The sequence below is a fragment of the Pinus tabuliformis genome, chromosome 7, assembly GCF_031772625.1.
Source record: "Pinus tabuliformis cultivar Carrire ecotype Pingquan chromosome 7, CPIR1, whole genome shotgun sequence".
NCBI classification, from domain to species: Eukaryota; Viridiplantae; Streptophyta; class Pinopsida; order Pinales; family Pinaceae; genus Pinus; species Pinus tabuliformis.
Genome location: NC_142293.1, coordinates 1738315123 through 1738326166, shown reverse-complemented (window position 1 = coordinate 1738326166; position 11044 = coordinate 1738315123). Strand labels below are relative to the sequence as shown.

Genomic DNA, 11044 nt, shown 5'->3' with positions numbered 1-11044 from the left:
ATATCATAGGAAACAAGTGGATCAAGTTAAGAATCAGCCCCTAGGCAGTGTCGATTGCGATTTTCGATATTGCATATCAAAATCGCAGGCAAGGAGGAGTTAAGGTAATCGGCCCTGACAAGGTTGGGAGTAGCGATGAGATGTGATCGCATATCACAATCGCAGTGGCAATAAGAATAGGCCCCCAGACATTGTGATGCGATATTGGCCCAGGTTGCGATGCGATATTGGCCCAAATTGCGATGCGATAAACTGCAATCCCATATTGCAATTGCACATAGAACAAGCCTGCAATGTATTACTGCCGGACAACGTTGATTGCGATTTGCGATCCAGCTGATAGGTTATGTCCTGTGGCACTGAAAAAAAATCCCGCTTGGTTAGTGGATTTTGGAGCGAAAATGTGGTTTTCTGTCGATTTTGGAGCATTTTGTGGAACAAATAGTGGGAGAACTGGGAGAAGTCCAAACCTCTTCAGTTCTTATCCAAATGGGATGCAAAAAGAGGCTAGATAGTCATTTTTGGGTATTTTGAACTCATTGAGATAGGTTTTAGAGGCGTATGAGAATTGTAAACATACTTTTGTTGTAATTTTGAGCATAATAGAGAGGCCCAAGCATTTGAAGTTGGACCAAGGAGTAGTAGCCTAGGAGGGGTGACCTCCTTTATCATTTGCTTGTTGTCTGTTGTATTTTGATATTCTTTGCTATGATATTGTTGTTGTTCAGCATATGTTTTATGTTAAAAATTTTATAACATTTACATAAGAAACTCTCATGGGAATCAGTTAATTAAGCAAAAGTATTGAATCCTTAAGCACTTGATAAGCAAATGATAAGCATCTTGGGTTTTATTATGAATGGGAAATTAGTCGAGCATTACTAATATGCTCCATTTCTGATCACTATTGGGCTCAAAAAGAAATCCCATACTTACTATCTAAAATAATTAATTTTTATAATTTTCTAATTTAAAATACGATATATTTTTTTCCATTGTGCTTAGAAAGAAAGCTTATACTTGTTATCCAAAATTATTAATTTTTTATATTTTTCTAATTTGAAATATGATAGTTTATGAAATACAACTGTCATGTAGAGTACATATATAATATTTCTTACTATTGTGATTTATAGAAATGTGAATGAGGGGCATTCTATTGATATGATTTTTCATATATATTAAAAAAATAAAAAATAAAAAATTTATTTTGTGCCAAAGAGAAAACTTATATTTTAGGTACAATATTTATTAGGTGCATTTTTGTGTCTTTTGTATATCAATGGCATGTGTAACTAAACATTAACATTTCTATTTTTTGGGAATAAAAGTTTGTATTGCTTTTGGACAAAAGAGTGTATGAAAAGTTAAAGGGTTTAGTATAGTAGGTTACTGGGGATGCTTGGCAAAAGCAAAAAATGAACCCTTTTGAGAGAGGAAAAAAACAAAACACTAACTAGAGATTCAAAATACCAAATGCATAAATGTTTGGAACTTTGAGGCCATTTAAGAAAGCTAAAGAAATAGAAAATTGATAAACCAAAGACATAACAAGTATGAGGAGACTAGGAAGAGGGGTTTGAAACCATAGCTACAACCTAATAGAATCCTTGTTGCTACCAGGTGAGAAGCAATGGGGATGTTGAGGTGCTTCTTAATGGCTCCAATCAGTGGTTGAAGTCTTACAGGTGTCGGTGTTGATGTTCCATGGAGAGGAGCAGGTCTTCTATGTGTGCATGTTGGTCCATATTTTCCTAATAAAAACTTCATGTGCCAATATAGGTACATCATGTGCATATATTAGTTGAGGCACCCACATGTGTGCCATGTATCAAAAAAACAATAAGTCAAGTCAACCATTACTTCCATGTATGATGGAAGCTACCACTAATTGGTCGTTTCAATTTCAACAAGAGTGAGTTCTTCCTGAATAGGGAGCAAGGTGAGCTCCCATAAACGAGATGATGATTCTTCAACTCATATCCATGTACACATGATGCCTCAATTAGTTCGCTCTTGATAGTACACAACACCTCTGTGGACACGATCCCTTTAACACAACATGGTGGCTACACGAGGGGGTGAAAAAGGCCATGTAATCGAGAGGGGACTGTCATAAACAAGATTTAGGTGGACTAGAAAGGGAGAACTTTCCAAATAGTTGAACCAATACAGTGACCTTAGCAGAGGGGGGTGAAAGAACCAAAATAGGACAGGTTGGAGGTGATATGGCGAAGAAAAGGTCCTAAGGGAAGGAATTCCATCAACAAAAGAAAGCCAAGAGAGAAAGGGGTAGCTACAGGAGATCAAGGGCTCAATCACGAATAATAAGGGAGTGAAAACCTAGCCACCATTAGTGAAAATAGGTGACTCCTAGGAAATAGGATAGGAACTAACCAAAGAGTATAAAATAAAGACTTGTCATACCAGTTATCGAGATGATGTGATTCCACATGAGAGTGCATGAGATGAGTCCAAGGGGCTGGATGGAGCACCGCCCAACGACCATTGTGATCAAGAGAACTAGAGTGTCAGGAAAATTTGTAGAATGAAAAAATAGTCACCATGGGCCAAAACTCATCCCTGGGCATGTGCTCCTTCCCATGGGCTTCTGGAGGAAAGCCTGAAGAGTTTGGGGTTGTGAAGGATGCACCAAGGAACTAGAAAGGTTGTACTGACAAATAGGAGATAAGCTTCATCGTCCAAAGGAAAATTGTGATGCCAGAGCCTTGGAGTTGGAAATTTTAAATTACTCACCGTGTCGAATAACAATCTAATGAGTGTTATTGAGCCTTATGTAATTGAAATCTAGGGCCACCTCATTGAATACCATGTTAAATGGTTGTGAGTTGCTCCTAATCACAGAAAGAAAGGTCAGGTGAGTAGAGATTAAATTTGGATCCTAGCGTATGTGGATTTGACAGAGGTTGGGTTTGGTCAGGTGAAATGTCATTTGTGGTGTGTAGGATAGTTGAGGAGGAGCCATCCCTGTGTCTAAGACAATATTACTAGTTGAACATTTAAGGGGGTATGCTACCATGTCCCCCAGTTGTATAGCTAGGTGGGATGGTGTTAGCCAACCCCCACCTTCGCTTGTGCTTAACACACCATCTAGGGTCTTAATATTTTTTTTTTTTAAACCAGATCGGGTACTTTTCTATTATAAAAAACTGCTAAGAGCAAATCCTGTTACAAAGAGTGGAAGAGGAGGAAGAAGAGAAGTCCAAAATGGGTGCGCAGACCCTGACTTCTTGGGAGTAAACTTGGATAGGATAGATTGAAATAAAAAGCGGTTGTATTGCCTTACAAAGAGACCTGCGAGAAAGCAAAATTTACTAGACATTTGACTGATTACATAAACTGATTGACAGAGTCTTCGATCTGGTGTTCCTTCTTGATGCTTGCTCTGGTTGATGTCTCAGCTTGCATGCTCTGAGTGATATTTTTGATGTGAGATATGGCCTCTTCCATATGATTACATTTTTCTTTTAGGCTTTCAATCTCAGCTCTTTGTTTTTCCAGTTTCTTTCTCTTGGATCTACTATCTGCCTGAAAATCTTCTTTGAGTTCATTGAAATGTTTAATGAACCTGGCTATCATGAAGCAATGTTGTTTACATAGCGTGCAGCTATTGTTGCCGAGCACTCTGTCTAGCGGGTTCTCAGGTTGGTCTCTGCCTTCCTGATTCACGTTCTGCATTCTGATGTCTGGAGTCTCTGCCATGGCTAGGGAGCTAAAAGAGAAGAGGATACGGGCCAGAAGGACGGGGGAGAAGGAATAAGAAGAGGCAGAAGATGGAAAAGGGAAGAGGTTAACGCCGAGGGAGCTGACCACGGGGTCTAAGCAAATAGAATGCACAGGAATGATTGGAGCAGCCGAGAAGGAGAAGAGCGACCAGACTTGGAGACAACGAAAAATATACCTGAAGACTTTAGATGAAGAGCGCGCTTCTGAGATGCTCAGGAAACAGCCTCGCCTGTTGCAGAGCTTCTGGGACCGATTGCATGAAGGGGAGTCTTTGTTCTCCAGGAGGAAGAAGAGCGAAAAACGGAGGCGCACAAGGATTGGTGGATTGGGGGGGGTATAAATCAGAGCGGAAGTGGAAGGGGACGATGGGAGTGATGTGAAATTGAAGATTTGCACTGGATTGAGATCAGGGGATGGATCTTTGTCGTAATTTATGTAGATCTTGAGTTGACTGATATCAGGAGGCCGCTTAATGAAATCACGAGAGGAGTGAGAGATAAGGGTCCTGTTTGCAGGCCAGTACGTTCGGATGAGGCACGATGCAGGAGGAGGAGCTTGGTTCGGGGCGGGACAGACTACTTGCGACATAATTGAGTATGGCCTGAGATCACGAGAAGGTATGCAGGAAATGATTGCGTCAGAAATCAAAGAGGGGCTGATTAGACTTGTCTGAAGGATTGACTGACTGCTGGATTGGTTACGGGATTGGTTTGCCATATGTGAGCTCATTTTCCTTGACTTGACCGATCTGTCTGGATGTTGCCATGGAGGCAAAATGGTCTGCTTCCTTATTATTGTCTCTCAGAACATGTTTGAATAACGTATCCCCCAGTTCTTGGATATTGTCTAAAATTCTGGTTTTTACGTTGTTGAGAACCTCTTTTTTGAACTGTGTCCCCGACACCATGGCTGCGATAAGGATGGCCGAATCTCCAACTATTATTGGATTCCTGAGTTTTAACCTGTTCAAAATGGAGGTGCCTAAATAGAGGCTGTAGGCTTCAGCCAAATTGTTGGACATTTGGCCCAATCCCCATTCATAGCTCACTAAGGTTTTCCCTTGGCTGTCCTTTATGATACCCCCTGCTCCTGCTTTCCCTGGGTTATTCTTGGAGGCACCATCGAAGAACAAAGTGTGGCGTTTCTGGTTAAGGATCCACTGGCTTACTTCTTCCTTTGTGCCCCTGATCTTCCATTGTGTTCTTCTCATGCTGCTTTTGGGATGGTCCGAGCATATTTTGCTGAATTTGATATGGAATTTGTTGAGCCATTCCTCCTCTTCTTTGTGCCAGTTGGATCGGTCTGGGGGAGCTGCCAAATTTGCACTTACTGTTTCAGAGATGAGTGCGATTGTTTTGGCCAAAATTCGGGCAGGATTGGGCTTTTTATCATTGAAGATACAGTTATTCCTGGCTAGCCAAATTTGCCAGCAAAGAGTAGCTGGGATGCATTTCCATACTCGGGTTATGATGCCTTTGCCTTTCTTGGAGAAGGGATAAAGTCTTGCCCATTTTTTTTGCAGGGATGGAAGCTGATTATATGTTTCTTCAATTTCCAGAGGGCTGGCCATCTGTTTCCAGCAGCTTTGAGCTAGAGGGCATTGGAGGAACAAGTGGTGACTACTTTCCTCCTCAGTTCGACAGAAACAGCAAATTGAAGGCCCTAAGATGCCTCTTTTCCTTAAGTTTTCAGCTGTGAGCACCTTACCTTTGAGGAGAGTCCAGTTGAAATGTTTAACCTTGGGAATGCACTCTGTTTTCCAAACCGTTGTGGAAAGATTCCAGTTCTCTGTTGGGTTGTGAGTCTGAAGGAATTTGTATCCATCTCTGACCGTGAATTTGCCTCCACTTGGATCCCATATATACCTGTCTGCAGCCCCTAAATTGGTAGGAGCGGCACCTGAGAGAGAGGCCTTGAGATTGAGCCACATATCTTCAATATCTATGGGAGGCTTTATGTCCTTCCAGCCCTGCCAGACATTGTGTTCCCAGATAGAGATGTCGTACAAGGTGTATAAGTTTTTTGTTTCCATCCAAATCTGCAAGGGCCTGAGATTTTGGTTGAGGTTTCTCGGTTTTGTGCCCATGATTTTGTCCTTCCATATGTTAATCTCCTTGCCACTGCCAGGCACTTTGGATATGTTGTCCCTAAACTGAGGGAGGACCTTTTTAATGAGCTTCCAGACTGAAGTGCAAGGCCGATCAGCAATTGTTTCTGAAAGAAGATTTGAGTTTGTTCCATTGAGGTATTTCTTTGAGAGAACATCCACCCACCAGGCACCTTTATCAGTGAGTAATCTCCAGATCAGTTTGAGTCCCATGGCGCGGTTGGAGAGGCTCGGAATTTTTATGGCTAGGCCTCCCTTTTCATAAGGAAGAATGACTTGCTCCCATTTGACTAGACTAAATTTTTTTGAGTCTTGCCTTCCCCCTTGCCACAGGAAACTTCTCATGAGCAGTTCCATATGCTTGTGGATACTGGCTGGAGCCAAGGTGACCGCATACTGATAGATGGGGAGGGCCGAAAGGATTGCCTTTATTAAGGTTGATCTGCCCGCTAGGTTGAGCCAAGAAACTCCCCAGCTCTGAAGCAAGCCTCTCATTTTTTCAATATGACTGGTCCAGATCTCTGCCTTGATTGTTGCTTTGGCTAGAGGCAAGCCAAGGTATGAAAAGTAGCTCCAATTCCCTTGAATTGGAATGTCCAGGATATTGGAGATTCTTTTCTTGATTTGGTCAGAGACATTCCAAGTGTAAATCTTGCATTTTTTATTGTTCAATAATCCTCCTGAGGCATCTAGGAAGGCGTTCAGGACTTTCTTGAATCTTTTGGCCATTATGCTTGAAGCACCCCCGATGAGGAGAGTATCATCCGCAAAGAGAGAGTGATTGATCTCTTTAGTCCCTCTTTCTATGCCTATTCCAGTGATCAGTTTTTGTTTGCGGAGTTTTTCCAATTGAGCGCTCAAAGTTTCTGCCATGATGATGTACAAGAACGGGGAGAGAGGGCAGCCTTGCCTCAGACCCCGGGTGCTTCTGAAATATCTGCTCGGGCGGCCATTAATCAGAGGGGCAGTCCATGGATTGGAAATGCAACCAAGAATGATATTTATGAAATTGTTTGAGATCCCAAATTTTTTGAGGACAACTGATAGGAAATGATGGTCAACTCTATCGAAGGCGTTTGCCATGTCTAGTTTAATTATCATACCTCTTTCCTTTCTGCTGATACTGCTATGAATTGCCTCTTGGATGAGGATGACATTATCAGAGATCTGCCTGTGGGGGACAAAACCTCCTTGATTCTCAGAGATAAGATGGGGGAGAAGCTTTTTAAGTCTGTTGGCTAAGATTTTGGTGACTATCTTGTAAGAGACATTGCACAGGGAAATTGGTCTAAAGCGATCAAAGGAACGGGGATTAGGATCCTTGGGGATAAGAGCGAGGTGGGAGGATTTAGTGTTGTCTCCCATCTTGAAGTTTTTAAAGACATTCTTGACCATCCTTACAAAATCTTTTTTGATGGTGTTCCAATGATTTCGGAAAAAGGCCACCGTGAAGCCATCTGGCCCCGGGGCTTTGTCCTGTTGCATGCTGAATGCTGCGAGTCTGATTTCTTCCTCTGTGATCTCCTGATCCAGCTCCTGGTTTTGAAGATCGGAGATTTTGTTCTCTACCGCGCTGAGAAAGTCTGAGTTGTCCGACTGCTGAGGGGCTGCTGTTAGAAAGGAGTTGAAGTGGTTGAAAGTTGCCTCTTTGATTTCTTCTTGCTCGTTGATCTCTCTCCCATCGACCACTATTTTATCTATCTGGTTTCCTGCACGCCTGAGCTTTATATTATTATGGAAGAAGGATGTATTTTTGTCTCCAGCCTTTAACCATAAGCATCTTGATTTCTGCCTGTGGTCTTCTTCCTCAAGTCTGTTTTGCCTGTATAATTCTCTATACATTGCGTTTTCATGGTTTATGTCTTCAGTTGTAGGCTGACTGTTTTCTTTTTCTTTGTTCCACTGTTCCATCTGCTCTTGAAGATCCGCCTTTTTCTTCTTCTCCATAGCAGCATTTTCCTTGGCCCACTTTTTAATAACGGTTCTCAGGTTTTTTAGTTTGGTTTCCCAGACATAGTTTGGGGATCCCACAACTTCCTTTGCCCACTGAGTTTGAATGAGAGAACTGAATTTTTCATTATGGTCCCACGATTTGTTGTATTTGAATGGGAGAGGTCCCAGATTTCTCCCTTTTTCCAAATACAACACCACAGGTTTGTGGTCGGAGGCCGAAGCCTGAATTATTTTGCTTTTGATGAGGGCATGGCTTGCTACTATACCTTCCTGTATTAGAAATCTGTCAAGCCTTTCTTTTATGTTGTGATTGCCTGTTCTTTTATTACTCCATGTATATTTCCCGTTGCAGAGAGGGATGTCGATGAGGTTGTGAGTCTGGATTATGGCTTCCAGCGCCTCTCTTGAAGGGTCCGAATGAAAATTTCCTCCAAACTTTTCATCTGTGTTTCTTATAAGATTTAAATCTCCTCCCAGGATTATGTTCCTATCAGGAGAGGCTAGTAATTCAGAGGATAAAGAGTCCCAGCAAGATGCTTTGTCCCGGTAGTGATTGGGTGCGTAGATGTTGTAAATGTTGAAGACTTCTTGTGAGACTTTGTTTCTGAGATCGGTTTTGATCCACTAGTTACAGGACTGAAGGTTGGTGGGAGTCCATTTATTTTTGTTCCAGAGTGTTCCTATGCCTCCTGAGGCACCTTCTGAGCCTGAAGAGAAGCCTTCAAAATTTTTGATTCTTTTGATTTGGTTTTGGAATTCTTGGTCTGATAACTTGGTCTCCTGGATGAGGAAGATTTCTAGCTGCTCCTGGCTTATTAGATCGCGGACTGCATTTATTTTTGGGGAGGAGCCCATCCCCCTACAGTTCCAAGAGACCAGATTCATCATTTACCAGACTTTGGATGAGTCCCAATCCTCTCCTTTGATTTTTCTCCACTTCCTTTTTGCTTATCTAGGTAGGAATCCATTGGTTGTTGTGCTCCAGTTGCCATCTCTTTCACTGCTGCCTCGTCTCTGAGCTCTTTATTTGATTTTCTACCTGCCTTTCTTGGGGGATCTGAAGGAATATTGGCTTCTTTCAGTTTGTTTCTGGTGAGAATTCTCTCTATAGTTGGAGGGGGGGAGGGTGGAGGGATTGAAGGCGAGGAGATTACAGCAAGGGAGATGGCTCGGGGGGATGGAGGGGGGGAGGGAAGGTTTTCGACATTCAGAGATTCGAAAGGGTTGGAGGAGGATGGAAAGGAGGGAGTGGAGCTGGGAGGAGGGGGAGGAGGAGGAGGGAGGGTTCCTGAAGGGGGCTTTGAGGATGTCCCTTGGTTGACTGAAGGTTTTTTCCTCTTGACTTGTTCCCAGTGACCTTCTGTTTGTTCTTCATTTTCAGTGGTTTCATTTATTTTTAGCTTGCTACATCTATTTGCAAAATGTCCGTATTCGTGACATACCTTGCATTTGAAGGGGAGCTGTTCGTAGTCAAGTTGTTGGATGTGCGTCCATTGATCAACTTTAATCTTGATGGCTTCCGGCAGTCCTTTCCCGAGGTCTACTTCAACACAAATCCTGGCGCATGCGTGCATGTTCTCCCTTGGCTCAGATCTGTCAATGAATTTGCCTACTGCATTCCCTATTGCCTTGACTGATTCGTCCCCCCAGCAGTGGAGCGGAAGATGTGGGAGGCGGACCCAGACCGGGACTGCGTTTGGGATGTCCATTTCCGGATCGAAGTCTGGAGTCCATCTGTTTAGGTAGAGGCCTCTTGAATCCATGAAGTAAGGCCCATTTCTGAATATTAGGTTCCTATCTTCCTTGGATTCAAATATGAAGGTGTAATAGCCCCTTCCGCAGAATCTGATAGCTATTTTCCCTTGGATCATTGCGTTCCAGTTGCGCTCCACCCATTTCTGCACTGTTCTTGGAGATGGCCATAAACCTGTGAACTGACCAACTAGGCCTCTTTCAGCGAGTGTTATTGCCGATTTTCTTGGAAGGGATGGAGGGAGAGAAACCTCAGGTATTTCATCGAGACGCTTGATGAACTTCGATTCAGAGGGACGCGGTCTTGAGGCAGCTTTCTCAGGGAGCAGAGAGGCGAAAAGATCTTCATAGTTTTCAGGGTCCGGAGGGGGGGGGGGGGCGTTCCCAGCCATTTAGAACTGCGAAGCCAGGTTGAAAGGGGCAAAGGCGCAGGAGGGCCCCAGAGCAGCACCGGCAGAAGGCCCGTGTCAGGAGCGAGCAGATGGGAGGGCAGGGGCTGGCGGCAGCCCTGCCTGCCAGGCCTGAGAGGCAGAACCAGGCGAGGGCGGGAAAAAAAATTTGAAAGTCAGGCGCGCGCGCAGGGTCTCCAGCAGCGAGCTCCAACCCGCTCTAGTGGGAGGCCTCTAGGGTCTTAATATTAACAAATTAAAATTAAAACAAAATAAAATTTTTAATATAATAATAAAAATATTAGAATTTTACCTATATACCAACATATATCCACTTAAGCATGGATCTAACATGAGTAGAGAGGGATCAAATTTCTTCAAATGCAAGCTTATTTTAAAGTGTAAAAAACAATGTGTAATTTTTCATTGTTTAAATTGTATTTTTGAATGATATAGAGATTACCATGGGTTGTCAAAACCTAGAACCCAAAAACCCCCAATGGTAAAACTTCATATATATTTTAAAAGAAAATATTTTATGTTAAAAGAAAATATTTTAATGTTGTATATAATAAATAACCAATGTGAGTTATGAATAAAATATTTTAATGTGAATTAATATTGATGTATACTTAAAAATATATTAATTAAAAAAATGTGCATTGATTAATTTATTTTTATTTTAAGAGGTACACGTGTCAACTCGAAATTGAGGATGAACATACTTACACATCGCCTTCACACTAGGTTGTAGAATGAGCCTATGGGCTCAAAAATAAATAATTATGATTTTTTAAAATAAAATAAATGTTTTTGTTTATATAAAATTCATAAATATAAATTTATTATAATTCTTTTTTACAGGAATGTGTAAAAACTTGTGTACTAAAAGAGGTATGGTTAAATTATATAGTAGAGTAATACAAAGTGAAAGATAAGTTTGGGTTCAAAAGTTAGTGTATTTAATAAAATAAAAAGGTTGGCAAAAAAAGATGGGAATCTTTTATAAATGACCTTATTGGACTATTGCAAGTATAGATTCAAAAACACATCTAAGATCAGAATTGATCTACAAAACATAATTATTGATTTTAAG

General features: G+C 41.8%; 1 protein-coding gene across 1 annotated transcript; it reads right to left on the bottom strand.

Annotated features, from left to right (window-relative positions):
• Positions 1 to 4444: 4444 nt before the first annotated feature.
• LOC149255284 (uncharacterized) lies at positions 4445 to 9951 on the bottom strand. Its single transcript, XM_089454996.1, has 2 exons — positions 9250 to 9951; positions 4445 to 7900 (listed from the first exon to the last, which is right to left on the bottom strand). Exons 1-2 carry the CDS (start codon positions 9949 to 9951, stop codon positions 4445 to 4447), a joined length of 4158 nt encoding a protein of 1385 aa, XP_089311122.1.
• Positions 9952 to 11044: the final 1093 nt, after the last annotated feature.